At 39.2% G+C, this 20,546-nt stretch overlaps 1 protein-coding gene across 23 annotated transcripts in view; it reads right to left on the reverse strand.

Moving 5' to 3' along the window:
- Window positions 1-20,546, reverse strand: part of FHIT (fragile histidine triad diadenosine triphosphatase) — a 1,451,419-nt gene that overhangs the window by 759,470 nt on the left and 671,403 nt on the right. For all 23 annotated transcript variants that reach the window (XM_073811313.1, XM_073811318.1, XM_073811317.1 and 20 more), the window contains one exon: window positions 15,525-15,645. In XM_073811313.1, the coding sequence (XP_073667414.1) occupies window positions 15,525-15,645 (121 nt within the window). The remainder of the gene's footprint in view (window positions 1-15,524; window positions 15,646-20,546) is intronic.

The following is a 20,546-nucleotide window of genomic DNA, read 5'->3' on the forward strand; positions in this document are numbered from 1 at the left end:
GTCTTCCTGTCGATGATTGTTCAGCAGTTAGTTGTGATTCTGGTGTTCTCACAAGAGGGAGTGAGAGCACGTCCTTCTAGTCCACCATCTTGGTTCAGGCTCGAATATTTGTCAATTTAAACAGTGTGTAACATTTTAGCATTTAACGTTTTTAGTGATTCCAGTTTAAGAAATTAATCAGGAATGTGACCAAAGATCCTTCACTAAAATATTCATTACATGTAGGTTGAACAGTAAATAATAAATTATAGTAGATCCATACGGTACACTACAACTCCATCAATAAAAATCCTAGTGTTATTAAAACATCAGAAAATGTCAAAAGAGGTTAAAAAGATCAAGTTATAAAATATTTCTCTCTCCTAAAGAGACATTAAAAAATTTTTAAACATTAGAAAGAAATAAACTGAAATTTTAGCTGGGGTTATTTCTGGGTAATGAGATTATGGATAATTTTTATTTTGTGTAATGGGAAGATATTTTTATAATTAGAAAAAATAAATGCAAGAGTTAAAAATCTGTTACACCTGGTATAAACTAGATTGCTTTTACATATACATAATTTAAACAAAACATTTATTTAGTCAAGCAATTCATTAGCTGCTTAAAGCATTTGGTATTCTTAATGCAATCTCTTAGTTATAGGTTAACTCATTTTCTCCATTACATTTCAGTAGTTTCAGGACTCTATGAGTGCTAAGTACCTACTGTGTACTGATTATTATTATATCAGGAGGCTGAGATGTGCAAAAACAGAGATGAAGAAAAAAACAAAGAAAAAAAGAGTAGCTTCATTTGAAACAATAAAAAGAGAAGCCTACAGTCCAGAAAGTGAGTCAGTTCTGGCCCAAACCCTTCCAGCATGTGCAGGTCAAGCACTGCAAAACAAAGGCCTATTGTTTATCAGCAAATTGTTAGCAGTCTCATGACCTTGAGGATTGCACAGAGATGCTTAACAAAAAAAAAAAAAAAAAATTCCATTAAAATTAGTTCAAAGAGAAGGACACAAAGGTGGTGTGAGAGGGTCATTTTTCAGTGCTGTGTGTGGAGGAGAGAGATGAGTACAGTAACTCCCATTACAATTAATCAGAGTGGAGCATCTAGACTAATCTAAACCCCCTGAGGATTTAATTTAAAAATCAACCCTGGCAAAGCAACTCTCACCCATGAATGAACCCCATGCTTGTTCACTTAGCTACTCTTTCCAGGCACTAAAGACAGTAGAAAAGAATAACTTTTTTTTTTAACCACACCTTACAGGGAAAAAAAAAAAAAAAAGCTCATAGAATGTCAAATTCCCATCATTTTTCAGGTTTATTTTAAATCCTGGGTATTATTTTAATGCCATTTTAAACTGAGTGCTTTAAAAGTGGTTCTGGGTTATTCCAGTTGCTATGTGATATTCACAAAGAAATCCAGAAATTTCCTTAATTTGATTTAAGCTTCAGTTTTATGAACTTAGGGCCACAATTAATGGCACCCCTTATCCAATACCAAGCCCTTGATCAGCCTCAAATTATCAGGATAAAGGACAAAGAATTATTATGCCATGGTTCCACAGCCAAATCCATTCATTCTTCCGACTTTCACATCATCTCGATTTAGTCCTCAAAATAGTCCAAGAGGCTAAGGTATCTTTATTTTCAGATGAGGAAACAAAACAAAAAAAAGATGAAATCACTTGACTAGAGTCCCCCAAATGGGACTAATATCCAGTTCTCCAACTCCCTGTCCCAAACTCACTGGTAGTTTCAATAGGTATAAATGGTTCTGCACCCAAAGAGGATAAACAAAACACTAGACCCACTAGCAGTCAAAGTCTTTCTCCTTCCTGCAAGTTCAACAATGGTGGCGACAGGACAGGGACAGAGACTCACTAATCATCGTTTCCCTGTGGTTTGAGTTCTGTACTGGGTCAGGGAAGGCCTCTGTGAGGAGGTGACGTCGCAGGAACTAGAACAGAGAAAATCAGAACTGGGGAGGCATGTGAGAGTCAGAGGGAAGCACATTCATGGTGGAGACAAGCCTGGTGCCAAGGCCCAGTGGGGGGAGTAGCTCGCTGAGGCGGGGGCCAGAAATCCAGGAGGCCAAAGTGAAGACTCAAGATTTTATTCTAATTGAAAGCAACCACCACTAACAATTCTTAAAGCAAGGGAATAACGTGGTCTAATGTCTATATTAGGAAGACCATGCCAGCTGCTATGTTATGCGAGATTGAAGGGCGGGGGAGGGAAGTGGTTGGGAGGTGGTGTAAACAAGGAAGCAGAGAAATGATTGTGCCTGGTCCAGGCACGATTTGGCAGGAGTGGTGCAGATGGCGAGCAGCAGACTCAGGACATCTTTCTGAGGGAGAGCCTCTGTGTGTATTGTAAGGATGTTTTGAGGATGCTCTCGGTTACAAGTTCTGGCATCGTCTCCATGAGGAAAGAGCCACAGAAACTCTAACTGATCCCTGCTGTTGGTCATGTTTCTGCATTTCCTGAACAATCAGCCTATTTTTACCTCAAGGAGAGCATCTCTCTTTCCTTCTTTAGGTTGGTGCTAGAAAGTTCAGGGCCAATTCTGTGACCCATCTCTAACAACTATATGGATATCTGGTATCTATTTCATGCACTATCTTCACTTTAGCTCCATCTTACTTACTTTTGTTTGCTTTTATTTTTAAAGCACTTAATCTTACTATACTTTATTAGTCAACTTAAGTCATTTTCTAAACATTCCAGGAAACAAACGAGTAAACAAACCACCTTGGTTATGCCTTGGTTGTTGTATAAATAACTATAAGCCTAAAGAAGGTTTTATCAAAGGAATTCATCAGAAAGAGAGATTTACAAATGAGTATACACGTAAGAGAACCTGTGTGCGTAAGAAGCCAAGAAGATGGGGCCATAAAAATTGACTGAAGGACCGAAGAAACTGCACACACATCTGCTCTACTCTCCCTGAGGAAGGCAAGATGTTGGCAAATAAAATCTTGGGAAATCAAAGTTCATCAGCTGATGACATACCAAACCCTGTGTTAATTTCTAACATTTAGGCATATATTAAATATCACCTCAGGCAGAGGGCTGAGCCAAGAAAGGTTGATTTCACTGCCCTGGCTGGAATCTACATGGAAATCTACAAAAACTATGCTGGGGTGGGCAGAGAGGTTTTCATGCTAAACCAACTGTTAGTTCTCTCTTTCAGAGCCCTCCACTTTGGAACGATAAATATTAACTATGCATCCAATTGTGAGTGTGTGCATGTGTGTAAAAATCCAGCCTGACATTCTTTTTTTCTTTTTTTTTTGTGGTACGCGGGACTTTCACTGTTGTGGCCTCTCCCGTTGCGGAGCACAGGCTCTGGACGCGCAGGCTCAGCGGCCATGGCTCATGGGCCCAGCCGCTCTGCAGCATGTGGGATCCTCCCCGACCGGGGCACGATCCCGCGTCCCCTGCACCGGCAGGCGGACTCTCAACCACTGCGCCACCAGGGAAGCCCCAGCCTGACACTCTTAAGAACTGCAATGATTGCCAGGTGTAAGAATTTATGAAATCACTGTGCTTGCTAAGAACCCTTGTCTTTTTTTTAAGTTTTAAAGCTAAAAAGTCCAGGTAGTCAACCACAGTTACTCACTGAACAAATATTTACTGATTGCCTGTCATGTGCAAGGCACGTGGGAATGGGAATGCAGTCGTGAGCAAACCAGACAGCAATTCCTGCCCTCATAGAACTCACATTCCAGTCAGTCTGAGACACAAAAAATGAGTTACACACTAAGTGAGACTATTAATGCCACAAACAAAAAGAAATGGAATGGGGTACTGAAATCTTAAATAAAGGGGAAGAACATCCTGAGATGATGTTTGCATACAATTAGAATAGAGGTCTGAAGGAGATCAGAAGGCATGGCATACGTGCATCAGGGGAATAGCATTCCAAGGACACAGAAGATCTGGTTCAAGGGCCATGAGGGAGGAGTGTGCTTAGAACGTTCAAAGAACAACAAGGACATGGCTGTGGTAGGCACTGAGGGAGTATCCTGTGGCTGCCGTAACAAATTACCACAAACTGGGGGCTTAAAACAACAGAAATTGATTCTCTCTGAGTTTTAGAAGTCAGAAGTCTGAAATCTAAGTGTCAGAAGGGCTAGACTCCTTTTGGAGGCTCTTGGAGAGAAAGAATCTGGTCTTTGCCTCTTCCAGCTTCTGGTAGCTGTCAGCACCCCTTGACTTGTGGCCACATCACTCTCGTCTCTGACCCCCTGGTCACATTGCCTTTTTTTTTTTTTTTTGGGTACGCCGGCCTCTCACCGTTGTGGCCTCTCCAGAGCACAGGCTCTGGACGCGCAGGCTCAGCAGCCATGGCTCATGGGCCTAGCTGCTCCGCGGCATGTGCGATCCTCCCGGACCAGGGCACGAACCCGCGTCCCCTGCATCGGCAGGCAGACTCTCAACCACTGCGCCACCAAGGAAGCCCTCCTCCTCACTCTTATACGGACACTCGCCATGGGATTTAGAGTCCACCCAGCTAATCCTGAGTGAGCTTCTCATCTCAAAATCCGCAACTTAATTACATCTGCAAAGACCCTTCTCCATGGAATGTAACATTCACAGGTTCCAGGTATTAGGACATGGACATATCTTTTAGGAAATCACCATTCAACCTCCTACTGCAGTGATGACAGTAGATGCAATCATCAGTGACAACTTGTGGTGGTGGGGCGGGGACGTATGCAGTTCATGTAGGACCCTTATAGATAATTATGATAACTTTGGCTTGAGTTTGAAGAAACTACGAAGCCATTAAGGGATATAAGCAGAGAAGTGACATGGATTCAACATGTTTAATAGGATCGATCATTCTGGCCACTGTATTGCAAAAAAGTCCAACAGCATTCAACCCTTAAATTGGTCCTTCTTCAGCTCAAGACTGTGCCAAATTTAGATTAGAATTGGAAAAGATGAGAAGAACCTGGCATGTAATACGCCTTCAGAAAATATCCATTAAAAAATGAATGTTCCTTTACCTAACCACCCTGTTTTGAAACAAAATTAATCCCCCAAAAACATATAAACCATCTACTATATTCAAGGTTCCACTGCTAAGAATGAAAGCAATCAACAAATCACATACTGTTATCTAACATGGCATTGACTGACAAACCACATTTTTCTTGAGGATTTATGTCATCACTCGGCTTGTATAAAGAGTAATTGAAGAAACTCAGCTCAGTGGGGGCAAAGACATGCCCCAGTTGTGTTCTTTGCTATCGCTCTTCCAGTCATACTAAGTTAAGTCCCTTCCCAGGCCCTTTAACAACATCTTGGGCAGAACCTATAACTTTGCAAGTCACTTTTCATAATTAAAAGCATCTCTAGTTTAACAATCCGACCTCAGATTAAAATTTCAAGTCCTGTCTAACACAGATTTGAGATGCAACCTTGAGTGTTCAGAGCTCTCTACCAACTTCTTCCCTCGCTCCTGAGACTGAGCTACTCCGGTACTAGAGGCACACTTGCCTGTCAGCAGGTGAAAGGCAGTTTCCCCTGGTCCATTTTCAGTTCCATCTGCTGAGAACTTCTGCAAATATGGTGGTCTCTGCATGGTTCAGAATTGACAGACTTGGAGGTATTCAAGTTTCACCTTCACTCTATCTGCTTCTCAAAACCCATTCACAAAAGGATGGTCATGTCTCCCTTTGTAACTCTGCCAGTGGTTTATGATCCAATCCCCTTTCTGGATAGGCCATGCCTCAGTTGGAACAATATCTACCTGACCAGCCTCGTGGCACCTACCCACTGATATTCACGTTGTTTGTTTTTTTTAAACAAGAACCAGGGCAGGTACCTGTGCGTTTCCTCCAAGGGCTGTGGAAAATTGGGATGGGGTAGAAAAGTTGCTCCCACCTTCTTTTCAGGAACATTACTGCTCAGTCTCTTCTTGGCCTGCAAAAAGCCTCTCCCTATCCACTTACCCACTACTCAGAAACAGGCAGATGAGAGGCAAGCACCGCTTTGTATTCCTGTGCAATCTCACACTCCGTAGGGCAAATGGGAAGCGCTGCACAGCACCGCCACCTGAGAGCAGTGCCTACACGGCCCGCGGGTTCTACAGCTCAGCCAACATCAAGCCAGGGAACAGGATGCCAGCACCTTTTCATGGAATCATCCCGCCCAGGGCTTTGAGCTACCTCCTGCACATGACTTTCCGGGCCAGTAGGGGGTGCCAGAAAGAGAGAAGAGAATACACTCTTGGCATTCCTCTATCCACTATACTCCCCCTGACCAGTTCTCCCCTTAGAGTTTGGGAACATGGGGATGTGATTCACCACGGTGGGTCTGGTTCTGGTGCTGCCACTTAGTAATGGGAGTGTGGCTCTCTCTCACATATGTGTATCTCACCAGAAAGGATGTCAACCTTTCTGTTTAGGCCCTAGTTGCTCATATTCAAGGACAATATGAAAAGTCCCACTCAATGTCTCTTCCAACCCTGAATCTCAATTACATTATTGCAGATATAGCTTCATGATTAAAAAGCTTCTAGGAGTCATTTGGCCCCTAAACAGAATAGAAAATACTAACTAGTACTCTAGATATCTACATTAGAAACTAAAGATTTTAATGTGATTTCTGTTGATTTATTTTATCTTGACACATCTTTAACAAATTTTAAAGCAATCATCTTTGGTGAATGGAAAGGGATCGTGGTTTACCGTTAAAGCATTAGCACTCAACAGATAATTCTTAGTTCTAACAAATTTTGAACTGGAAATAAATCTTGAAGATGAAAAGATTTCTTGATAACTACAGTCATTTGAAAACCTATTAGAAAAGAGAAAAATTAGAGAGCCAGATGAATTTCACTCCTCCTGGACTCATTTTACCTGGGAGCAAATTAGGCTGCTCGCCAACGTAAGTGTCTGGTGCCACACTCACAGCACAGCGGAGTCAGGCTTAAGCCTCATAGATTTTCAGAGGTCATCAAGGTTAGTCCCAGTCCTAAATGAAAATGATGATTACAGCCAAACAACAAAGTCACCAAATTATCAGTGAAAATTATAAATGACAGAGTATAGATTGACAGCCATATAGCACTGGAAAGTAGGAATAATGGGGACGTTTAAGACTCCAGGGAAAATAACTCCCAGCCAAAGATACAAAAGGTTTGCTACACATGGGACAGTAACCAGAAGTGGCAGAAAGAGCCATAGAATGAGGATCAAGAGTTTTGGGTGAAGTCTTGACTGCCATGAAGTAGGGCCAGCATTGGCCTGACACGCAGCTTTCCCATTCCAAGTGCCCACAGAGAGGGCAGGACAAAATAGTGACCCCAACAATGATTGCCCATCATAAAATATTTTAATTTACTTAATTTATTTCTATGATATTATTTTCAGTAAAAGATATAAGCAAGTTGAATGTGTATATATACACACTCTTCACCCCCAATACACTCACACACGAGAAACAGACCGAGAAAACACTGCCACAGTCTCCTCTTGCTACAGTTAAAGCTTTCCCCTTAACTGGTGTTAGGCAGTTACCATTTCACTGCGAGGAAGCCGGCAGTTTAAAACAAAGAATTTTGCTGTTTTTACTTCCCTGGTGACTCTCCTATTCTGCCAGACTCTATGGTGTGGAAGAACAAATACCAGGCTTGAGCCCTAGGACATAGCGGCAGCTTCCTCCTATCAGTGTCCGTCTCTAAAACCAGGGCTGGCCATTCTTGTTTTTAAAATATTGCAGTAGTTCTGTCCTTACTGCCTCCTGAGGGCCACTCACACCTCTCTGTCTCCTCCTCTGGGACTCTCCAGATCTCCCCACAATGGAGAAATTAAGAGGATGATTTCTGGCAGAGCGGAGAACTTCCAGGAACTACACTCACATTGGTCAGCGCCACGTGTCATACTAATTGTTGCATATAAAAATAACTCCTCTACCTAAGACATATCCAGCCAATCCTAACTCCCAACTGTGCGTCGATCTAAGCCAAACCAAGACTCTTGAGGCATATTTAAAGCCTAGAACAGAAACCTCCGGGAAATAATTTAGATTGCGAAACTAGTTCAGGTATCTAGTATTGTAGAGGGTTCTTAGGATAAGGCCAATTTGTGCCCAAGAGCTATTTGCAAATTTATAGGTATTTTTTCAGTCAGTTAGTTTGAGAAAGGAAATGGGAGCTAAGTACATAAATTAGATCATTAATTTGCAATAAATATAGATTATGCTAATTCTAAGAACTGAACATAAATTATATATATGTAATATATAAGGAATACACATAAGGCTCTATTAGCAAAAGAAAGGCATCTTGACTTATTGTATTGTAGAAAACCCATGTATATTCATTCAATAGATTTTAACAGTTTTGATATGTGCATGAAAATATAGGATAAACATGAACTGCCTACTGATGTTCTAACAAATCTATATTCATTCCAAATGGAAATTAGGATATACTTTGCATTATTTGAGTTAATTACATGACATTTCTTATGAATAATGATGTGTTATTCCATTCATTACTTCTAATTACGTTCCGTTACAAGTGCAAGGCTGGCAACACCACAACCAGCCTTTTCCTATTCCTCACAATCTGATGGCTTGCATGGAAAGCAGGTCAAAAATATGCCCAGAATATAATGAAAAGAGTTCAGATACTGTTAACCATGACAGTTTAAAATTACCTGAGGAAAGTTTCACGTAGAAATAAATAGAAATGGGGAATGGCTTTCCATGTTACAGGATACTCATTTTTGCAATTAATATGAGAACTATTCAAAGCGTTATTTTAATACATATAATTATCACCCTACCATTTGCTAGAGCTGGAGGGAGAGCATCCCAAATGTGGTCCTTCACCCCCGCCTAACTCGCACACACACTAGCAGAATTATATTCTGTAAGAGATTGGCAGATGGTAAAGATATCTTTTTCTGGTTGTAAAAGTGATTCTGTAGGCTTTGTGTGATTCTAAGAGAATACGGGAAACCTCCTAAAAGCTCTCATTAAAAAGCCAGCTGGACTTTCCTCCTCAAATGCATAACCACGGTCAGGCCAGCTCATCTCACCCCACTCACAGCAGGGCCTGAAGCTAGGAGGTAAATCCTATAATGGAGAAGCAGTCAAGGTCAAAGGAAAACAGTCACAACTAAGTAATTAAGCACAGGAGCCAAGTGAACCACAAGACCACCACTAGCCAGTATCCTCACCAACCGATAGGCTACAAGGAGCCAGGGAGAGATGGTGGACAACAGGAAGGGGCCTGGCTGAGGTCTAGAGACCAATATGTACATGCCTCAGGCACACTGTTTCATGGGTGAGTCACCTTTATTTGAAGGGGCCAGGGCAAAAGGTATAAAATCCATACATTTTTCTCCATCCAATTTCAAATGTTCCTCGCACACACACATCTATTAAAGCATCTATTAATCCCTTCGTGTCAGGGGCCAACAATCTATCAGTCTGTCTATTATTATAAAGACGCCAGTCTCAGCTCCAAGAATGAAAAAGAAACTTGGGAGAGGAAGAGCCTTGGCAAGGAGGGCCCCTCTTTCTCCTCTGCTACCCATGACAGTTACTGCCCACTGACCCTGCATGCAGCCTCAGAATCCTACTCAACACTGTGAGCTCACTACCAACTGAAGAGATGGCATTTGAGATAAAACAGATTTGCTCTCTGTGCAGTAATTCCTCAGATGACAGGTCGAGATAGATGACAGTCACACAAGGTTTGCCTTGCAATGGGGGTTGGCAGGATCCTCTGTGGCAGGTTCTGGACACTGAAAAAAGATGTCAGTCAATTTAGTGAATGATGAAAGCATCCAAGAGCTTCCTGTGTTCCTCCTGACCAATGCCATCAAAAACTGGTTCTAGCTGGAAGCAATGTACTCTAATAACCCAAAGGTAGGTGCACATTTATATGGAACTCTTTCCCATAGAAACAGCATAAGAACACTCTGAATAATCACTGCTACATGCAGATATTTTGAACACAAAAATCTGCCAAATAAAATCAAGAAAAATATGACCACAAGAAAACCAACTTTCCCCATTAGAGCTCAGGACAAAGGACGCACGATCGGCTTTGAATATCTCTCCAAGGTATTTTAAGCTAGCTAATATACAATAGGCTTACACAGGGTAAAAAAAAAAAAAAAAAAAAAGGCATATGCTTAGGGACATTTTAAGAGCAAAATATCTATCTTTAGTAATAAAGATTAAAATAGTGCTTGCAGTCACTTTATTTGTACAGGGAGGTTTAAAAAGAAGCTCTTTTGAGAAATGAAAGATCATCAGATCGCTAATAACTGCAGTTTCCTGAACAATTAAAGAAATTCACAAGATTACAATCTACTCAGGAAATGACAAATATTTCTGATTTTTACGGAAGGACTAAAAGGGCACTTTTATCTATAGCATCTATTCCATAAGAAGCACTGTTATGTAATGAAGCTATTTTTATTATCTGTTCCTTTATTTCAAGAGTATTCAATACGGCAATGGTCTGAAAACAGAGAAAATTTAACACTGCTTGGGAAACCAAGGTAAAATTTTGTGTTAAAAGGCATTTGCCAGATTTTTCTTTTTTATCTATTGAAGTTGGACCTTAGAACACAATTTCCCTTGTACCAAACTTTTGTTTCTAGTATGTCAGCAGAAATGTCCTTTAAGTTATATAGTCTAATTCTTCACAAATACACTTTGTAAGGCTGTCCTCAATGCATTATCCTAACGTGGCTTGGCCCAGATAACATTCTGTGTGCGATGCTCCCGCTTGGAAAAATCTGCTCTTTTTAACAACTGATTCAATAAACTGTTGACAAATGATTTGTATAATATAGTATGGCCAGCAAGCAAGGTTTGTCTCTGTCATTACACAACACATTCGACCCATCTGCAAACGTGGCCGTGTTCCCCTTACATTAGAGCTCCATATGCCATTCTGAAGAGCAATCCGAAGATCAATACACTGTCTGCTGAAAACAACAGGACATAACAAATGAATAATTTTATTTATAATAATAGCTCCAGTCCCCAAATGGATTCCACTAATGTTCAAATTCATTTTTCATGCTGAACTCAAGAAGAGAGGTAGACACAGCCCGATGCAAGGGGAGGGGAGTGAAGTATTAACTATATTGGCTCAAATTGTTTCAAGCCACAAACAATAGCTGGGCTGCACCAAGGTACATGAATAAAACGTTTGCCGCCGAATTCTGAAGATGCAATCTCCAAAATGCTTCTGTTCTCTCACCAAGACTCGCTGTAAAGCATTTTCCAGTAACAAGAAATTAATGGATTAAAGACATTCTGACATATGCTTCCACGGTGTTGTACCACAGAAGCCAAAGCCTATTCAATAGGCTTTAAACACTGTTTGCAATGAGCAGGAGTGTTTGCTTTAGGTGGGGACAAGGAGGGGTTGTGGCTCTTTTGAGAATGAAGCAAATAGTCTTGCTTCAAAAACATATCTGCAGTCCCTGATCTTACAGTTTTTTTCCTCCTCAGAAAGATAAAAAAGTCAGTGAGCAAAGTCAAAAGAAAAAAAGGGTAGAAGAGGGGGGAGCAAAATGTTAGAGAGAACACAAGTTCAAAGATGACATTTACAAGTCTCTCTTGAATGGCACACTCCCCAAAGGCCACCTGAATACTCTTGTTAAAAAGAGATCATCAAAAATACAAAATACAATTTTCCGGTTCACATAAGATAGCAATATACTGCCCTTAAAATACAGACTTGTCCATTGGCCAATTAACACGCTAAAAAAGAAAAAAAATGGAAAAGAATCTTTTCCCATTCACTGCATTTAGACTTAACTCAGCACACTCATAACAGAAAAGTAAACAGGACTGTAACTGACAGAGCATGTAGGGAAAGTTGGGAAAATACAGCTTGAATAAGATACTAAAAAATCTGGAATAAAATGGTGACAAGACAGGGCTTTGTGCATGGGAAGACTGAAAAAGCAGGATTTCAGTCTTAACTGAAACTATCCACATGCTCCTCATGTTTACAGATTCACTTTAAATTCAGCCAACATAATACTTTTGGGTACTAAGAAAACGAGAACGTGCAAAGAGTAGGTCTTGCCCCCACCCCTTCTCAGGAACTAACGATTCAGTGCAGAGACAGACAGAAATGAACACATTTCTGGTCTGATGCAGACTGGGATCAGTGTTTGCAATGATGCCTGGAACAGAGTAGCTCAGTAATAAACTGTTGAATGAATCAACATGACAATAAGGAACCAAGTGTCACACAAAGGATGGAATATTTTTTTCCTAAGAGGGCAGAACAGGTATCGATGCACTTTAGCTGAAATGAAAAGGATGGGAAGGATCTCAAGGTGGAAAGAGAGGCAGGGTAAAGGATGGGGAAAAAAACAAGTAAAGGGAAATACAACACTTGTTTAAGGAAATAGTTGGAAAGTGGGGAGGTTAAGTCAAGATAATGAAAATCTTTTAAAAGGATGCTAAGGAATTTGGACTTTATCCTCAAATAAAAGGAGATTCATTATATTCATCAGTGGTTTGTTTGCAAAAGAACAGGAGAGTGGTAGCATCGGAGCTGTGGTTTAGAGTGAGGTGTAGGCTGGGCTGGGGAAGTCCAGGGGTAGAGATGGTACAAGAAGCTAGATGACCCAGAAGACCCACAGCAAGGGGCTTACCTAGGGCAGGTAGGGTTAGAGCACTCGGGGATTAAAGCCCACTGCAGCCATCTCCCCATTTATTTTATGAAACATTAGTGGGCAGAGCCATCCACAGCTTCAATTCCCAAATCTCGGGACAAAAGAATATCGCTTTCTGCAAGCAAATGAGTAACTTATTAAGATTCTTCTCACAGGTGTCACCTAACAGAGTACCAAGGTAAAGTAAAATATAAAGTTTCAGAATCATCATATAAAAAGGATTGCCTGAATCCATTATCCACTGGCCCTGAAACCACTTTTTTAATTTTATTTTTTATACAGCAGGTTCTTATTAGTTATCTATTTTATACATATTAGTGTATATATGTCATATATGTCAATCCCAATCTCCCAGTTCATCCCACCACCCCGCCCCCTGCTTTCCCACCTTGGTGTCCATACGTTTGTTCTCTACATCTGTGTCTCTATTTCTGCCTTGTAAACCAGTTCATCTGTACTGTTTTTCTAGATTCCACATATACGCATTAATATATGATATTTGTTTTTCTCTTTCTGACTTACTTCACTCTGTACGACAGTCTCTAGGTCCATCCACATCTCTACAAATGACCCAGTTTCATTCCTTTTTATGGCTAATATTCCATTGTATATAGGTACCACATCTTCATCCATTCATCTCTCGATGGGCATTTAGGTTGCTTCCATGACTTGGCTATTGTAAATAGTGCTGCAATGAATATTCGGGTGCATGTGTCTATTTGAATTATGGTTTTCTCTGGGTATATGCCCAGGAGTGGGATTGCTGGGTCATGCCCTGAAACCACTTTAAACACTGTAGATGTAAAACAGCTTTACAGACTATACTGATTACAAAAAAGTTCCAGTTCTCACTGCTCTCATCCCCAGAAAGGGCCGGGTCCTTCTTGCTACTTTCCAAACACACTTCCAAACATTTAATACAATGTTCCCCTTGTCCTTGACATTTACTCAAGAGATGGTGACTGACCAGGACTCATTTCCAAAATGACAATCCCAGTGCCGTCTGAAACAAAACTAGTCGTTATTCACTAACTGTTCACTATGAACATTTTCCTTGAAGTAGACACCTCAGGTTTACTTGAGTTCAAACACATATATGACCCGTCTATGCATCACACTTTCAGAGTTGGTTAAAAAGACCGTGAAAAATCAAGTTTCGTACTATCAAGAAACAAGTTAAAAAATCACAAAGCAACGTTCATTCCATTATTAACCATTTTTTTAAAAGTCCAACTCTGCAACTTCATGTTCTTTCAGTCCAAGGCATTAAGATTCGTTCATCTCGATTCACATTTTCATCCCAAGTTCCCTCAGTTCTCCGACAAAAGTCAATTAAAAATGGCACCCAACGAGAGATGGCATTTAAACAATATTCTTTCAACACTGGAATTCTCAGACATTTTGCTTAAAAAAATATTCCTCAAAGGAAAACGGCAACCACAAACTTGCAACAATATCAAATGAGAAAATAAAATTATTCTGTTATTTCAAGAACTTCAAAGTCTTTTAGAAAACTCAATATAAAATTGGTATACAACTTAAAAATTGTTGTTTTTTATCCTTTCTAAATCATTCTAGTTTTTTTACTTCAATAAACAGAAGAATGTAATTTTCTAATCTTGTATACTTATAATTTTAAATATTTTTATAAACTTAAGAGTTAAGTATTATCAAGAAAAATGTATATATTATTTACTAGTTTATTGCTATCATCATTAGTTTTGCAGATTTACAAAATTTAGGTTAAAATTTCCATTCAAGGAATTTGAGAGTCTACCACAGAAATCACAGTTACCTTTTGGTGCATGTTTTGTTAGCTGTATTTTTTTCAGTGTACAATAGTTACGTGGCCAAGAAAGATTATTCATAAAGTTTTCAAGCATTTTGAAAAATCCCATCGGAAAAAATATAACTTACACTGGAAAAAATTTTGACACATTTGTAGATTCAGAATAACTGAGAAATCTATTTCAAAGTAGAATCATGCCTCAATGTGGACATGATCATTATCTTCGAATATGAAATTTTATACTTTGTTGCCCCCTGCATAGTAAATTAAATTAGGGGGGAAAGAGAAAAAAAAAATTCTGAGGAATCAATACAAATGTCATATGCATACAGTCACGAGGGATAATTTCAGTAACATAAAAATAACTCTCCAGAGCATTTCACCAAATCCTGCTTCTCCCACTGCAAAGAATGAAGCTTCTACTGAAACTGATGGTCAATGGAAATAAAATACACTACCACCAATGACACTGGGCAACAATCTAGAAGCTGGGATGTTTTCCAAGAGAAAATGCCATCTCAGACCCTAACGTGAAAAAAATATTTTGTAAGTATACTTATGTGTTTGAATTTAATTAAAATTCATAGCTTGAATGATCTCCAAGAGGTAAACAAACCAAGTCAGTCTCAAATCTTCACATAATCTTCACATAACCTTACTTCCACATCACAAGAGGGCCACCCAATCTCTATCTTACTATTAAAATTCCCAATTGATAACTGAAAACAAAGTGCTCAGGATATTCATTGGGTCCATTTTAGAAGCACCTATTTATTTACACAGCTACCATAGTGAAAAGGTCAAGCAAAAAATCACCTCCAAAGCCACGGTTGCTAAGCAACTCTTTTCCGAAGTTCTGCAACAGTGATCAAGCATATTACTGGTGCCACCAACTGGATTCAGAATAAATGTGAATAACATCTTACCTGGTTCCTCCAAAGCGGGAGCGGGGACGATCTCTGCTTAGCTTTTCGGACAGATCCTCGAGGTCAATCCTGTATTTACTTGGTCTGTTAGAATCAGAGGCTTTCTAATTTTTCTCTTTAAAAAAAAGGATACGTCCAGGTACCACAGGTTTCCTGTTCACCAGGGCGAAGGACAGTTCTGTTTTGAGAAACACCACAGAGGGCTTGATGAGATGTTGGCCGAATCTGAATGACATTTCCTCACGGTTTGAATTCTGGAAGAGAAGATGATGTAGAAAATGGACATTTATAAAATTCAGTTGAGAAACTCAGCGCATATACCACTTTAAAGAAAACAAAGTCCATTACTACAGATTCTTAGTTGTAAAGAAGACATCATTAAAGCTGTTCCCCATTTAATGTCCACTAAGATGCATTCTGGGTAAGTCCTCCTAAAATATTCCACTCTCTCTATGCTGGTTGGATTTACAGTTTTCAAGCAAAAACTTGTATGTGTCTTCTTAAACCCCTCTGCACTTCGGGGAGCCACCTTAACCCAAATCCACTAGGTCCAATCTGTCAGGTACTATTTTTAACCATCTGTTTCATCATCTTCGCTAAGCTGAAAATTTTTATGGTTAAGCATTGACTATAAACCTTCTCATTCTTAAATAGGTACCTGTGGGGACTCCCTTTTCTCAAATGGTTTTATCTTTGTTTATACAAAAGCAATTTAGAAAAAGTATAAACACTGTTTGACCTTGTGTATAATTACAAAAGCATGTGGGGTACTCCCAGAGAATTACAGTAAAATTTCAAAACTTAAAGCGAAAAAAATTGAGGAAAAAGAAGGGACAAAATAGAGTTCAAAATGAAAACAATTCCTGGTTGATGCAGATGTATTATGCAGCAAGGTATGTGAAATGTTGCATATCCTCTTTTCTGGAGAAAGCCATGGGTTGAGGTAGTGGGGAGAAGACAGGGGAAAAGCAAGATTTGACACTTGGCATCTAGGGTACCAAGGAATGATTTTCCATCAGTCAGTGCCTATACATGACAACGTTACTTTCTGAATGACTAAAACGCACCTTCCTTGGGAAATCACTTCATTTTTCTAATTCAGGAACCATCCTACTACAAAACTGATGAAAATCGAACCCCTCATGGGAAAATAGAAATAAGACTACAAAAAGGATGACATCAGAAAATGGAGAACCATTTTATAAAGCATACCAATAAATGTGCAATTGTTTAATGATGCTAATATTCTCAATGACCCAAAAGATAGAGGGCTATGCAAAATTCATCTACTTTAGAAGCACTCAAATAGCCGGAACTTAACACATTTCAGGTACAAAGGAATAGTATGGAAGTTTTGCCTCAGTGACACAAATACTGGTTTCTAGAACAATTACAACCATCTCACAAAAAAGAAAGGTCAGTAAGGACGTTGAAAATCATCTAACCCAGTGGTTTTCAAGGTGTGTTCCCTGGAGCAGTAGCATCAACATCACCTGGGGAAATCAGAAAGGCAAATTCTTGAGTCCTACTCCAAACCTATCAAACCAGAAACTCTGGGAGAAGGGCCCAGAAATCTATGCTTTAATCTGCCTGGATGATTCAGAACCACTGATCAAACCCAACTATTCTCCCAATCCTTTCCTGCAGAATCTTTGCCTGGTAGCTTGTTAGCCCAGGCTTGAACATACTCGGTGACAGGACATTCACTATCCATTCCTTCCAAGATTATCAGCTCCAGCAGTTATAGGTTGCCCTCCATACTAAGTCCATCTTTTTGTGATGGATTTATGCCTTGAGGGTTCTATGAAACAAGTATCATACAAGTGAAAGTGCTTTAGATATCTGAATTTAACCTTTATTTATTCCCTCCAGTTTTTCTAGAATAAACATGCAATTCATTTCAATCATCCTACAAACAGCATTGATTCAAGTGCCCTAAAGCTATTTGTGTGGGGTTTTTTTGGGTTTTTTTTTTTTTGCCTGCCCAGCATCCATTTTCTGTAGTTTTGGCCATACCACCCTAATTTTTCCGTGGGTAATACCCCACCATATTCCATATGTTGGGCCACTCCTACTGCCTGGTTCTAGGGATGGGAAAGTGACCCAGGCATCAGTAGTCTTTTGTCACATGAGTGATTCAGGAGTGGACACAGGACAAAAAACGAGCCAATCAAAGGAAGGATATCCATGGAAGGATTACTGCTGATACTATGGGGAAAGGGCTTTCTTTCTTCTAAGATGCCAAACTGGTAGGACATGAACCTGGAAGAGCTAGAGCATATACCAACAAGAGGCTGTCTGATATTAGAGCCAACACGGAGGCTAGGAAAGCCAAGATACACAGAGACCCATACCTGACGACACTGTTTGAGCACCTGGATCTAACAGTGCTGGAAGGATTATATGCCCCTGGAGTTTGTTTCCTCTAACAGATAATTGTACAGAGTTGACTTAAGCATAGGCTCTAGCTGATGAGCTACTACTATGAGTCCATGAAAGGCTCTCCTCTAGATTTCATTTTTCTTCTTATCATCATTTTCATTTCTTCCTCTATGCCCAAACTCGTTCCTTCCTCTCCCACGACAGGGCTTCATTTTTTTAAATATAATTAATGTATTTATAAGCTTCACGGCAGTTTTATAAATATTTTATACATCAAACATATATAGGGCTCTTGTACGTACTTTTTAAATTTGTACAGAAGTTGTATCGTGCTTTAAAACTCATTCTGCCTTTTTCTCTTAACACTGTTTTACAGACTCATTCATGTTGTTATAAACAGATGTAATTTACTCTTTCTCACTGCTTATTCTCTCACTGCATTCCACTGTCATTTTTCTTGTCCATTCTTTTAGTACTGAAGAACTAGCTTTCTCCAGTCTTTCACCACAAATAACACTAATGACCATACTTACATGTATTTCCCTGGGTGTCTAAGCTAGAGTCCTATTATTGGGTTTTACCTTAGGTATTGATACATACTTAGATTTTTAAAAATATGCACCATTTTGCAATCCTTGAAGCAATATATGCAGATTTCTATTTTCCCACATCTTTGCCAACACTTGGCAGTATCTGATTTCCAAGGTTTATTGATAGGCAAAAGGCATCTTTTATTTTTAATTAGCTTGTCTCCAATGTGATATGTGTATGTGCATGTTTCTCCTTCTATGAATCGCCAATTCGTACTTTGCCCTCTTTTGTATTGGTTTCTTCCCTCCTATTTTTGGATTTTTCTGGAGTCCCTTATATATTTAAATATTGATCTTGGTCTATTAAACATGACAGTTGTATTTTCACCATCTGTTAGTTTTTCTATCGTACACTCCTTTGGACAAAAAGCATTCATCTTGATGTATTCAATTTTTTTTATGGTTTGTTCTCTGTGAATATTGTGAAACTAACACTTCTCTACCATAAGGTTACAAAAATGTATTCTTGGGCTTCCCTGGTGGCGCAGTGGTTGAGAGTCCACCTGCCAATGCAGGGGATGCGGGTTTGTGCCCCGGTCCGGGAAGATCCCACATGCTGCGGAGCGGATGGGCCCGTGAGCCATGGCCACTGAGCCTGCACGTCTGGAGCCTGTGCGTCCGGAGCCTGTGCTCCGCAACGGGAGAGGCCACGACGGTGAGAGGCCCACGTACCGCCAAAAAAAAAAAAAAAATGTATTCTTAAATTTTCATCTATCAGCTTTATAAATATTTTCATTCTTAACAGTTAGGTACTTAATCTACTTGGAGCTTTGTTTATGGTATGAAGTACAGAAATGGTTTCATTTTTCTCATTTTGTGAGCCAAATTTCCTAGCACCAATTGCTGGGAATGATAACACTGAGTTCCCATATGTACACAGGGGTGAATGATAACACTGAGTTCCCATATGTACACAGGGGTGAGTCTGGACTTTATTATATTCTGTTTCTGTGCTAGATGCTGGAGAACAAGGGGAGACAATTTTTTTTCTCTAAAGGGTCAGATTCAGTCTGTTGTAACTACTCAACCCTATCATGGAAGTATGAAAGCAACCATAGACAATAAATAAAGGAATGGATGTGGCTGTGTCCCAATAAAACTTTATTTGTAAGAAGAGGCAGCAGCCTGGATTTGGTTTGTGGACTGTAGTTTGCCAACTCCTGCTGTATAATGTTCATGCTTTGTAAAGAGAAGGTGCTTCTTTATTTATTCTCTCAAATAAATTTTAGATTCAACTACACCCCTTCAAAAAGACTCTTGCTCAGGCATTGATTAGAATTGCACTGAATTTAAATTTTAATGGGCTAAATATGACATCTTCACAATATTCAACCAATCCATTTATAAATGCTACATTTATGCTCTATAATACTAAAATAAAACTCTTGTAATAGGGTTTTAAATTTCCCTTATATGTTTTATGAATTCTTTCTTAGATTTATTCCTAGATAGCTTTTAGTTTATGTCAGTATTGTAAATGGTATCCTATCATCATCATAGTTTATAATTGGTTACTCCCAATACAGACAAAAGCTATTGATTTTTTTATGTTGTTCTTATAAGCTGGCAACCTAGATGAACTCTTTTATTGCTGTTAATAGTTTCAGCTGATTCTCTTTGGTTTTCTATATAAATGATTTTACTTAGAAATAATAATTATATATTTCATTTCACTTATTCTACTTGTATTTGTCTTACTGCATTGGTCAGGTATCTGGTAATACGTTGGTAAGTAGAAGCAACACAGGCATTCTTGTCTTGCTCCCAATCTTAACAGGAATGAGTTTCAAGTTTTGTTTTCTCCATTAAAAATGACATCTGCAATAGGTTTTTAGGAGAAAGCCTTTAAAAAGCTAAAAAATTCCCTATTTCAAGTTTGCTCAAAAGAGTTGATTTCATCTGGAAAAACAAAACTTAACTTTATTAAATGCTTTTTCTTTATCATTGATCACCCAATCTCTCATTCTTTGCCATTAATGTGGTAAATTACAGTGAAAGATTTTTTTAAACAGTGAAACATCCTTTCACTTTTATGATTAATTCAACTTAGTCACAATGTACTATTTTTTAATAACTTGCTAAATTTGAATTCTCTGTGTTTTTCAATGTCATGAGTCAAGTTGGCCAATATTTTTTACCTGTTTTTTGTTTTCAAAATTAAACTTAATGGCTTGGCTTCTTTC

Source organism: Tursiops truncatus, chromosome 10 (genome assembly GCF_011762595.2).
Source record: "Tursiops truncatus isolate mTurTru1 chromosome 10, mTurTru1.mat.Y, whole genome shotgun sequence".
Classification (NCBI taxonomy): Eukaryota; Metazoa; Chordata; class Mammalia; order Artiodactyla; family Delphinidae; genus Tursiops; species Tursiops truncatus.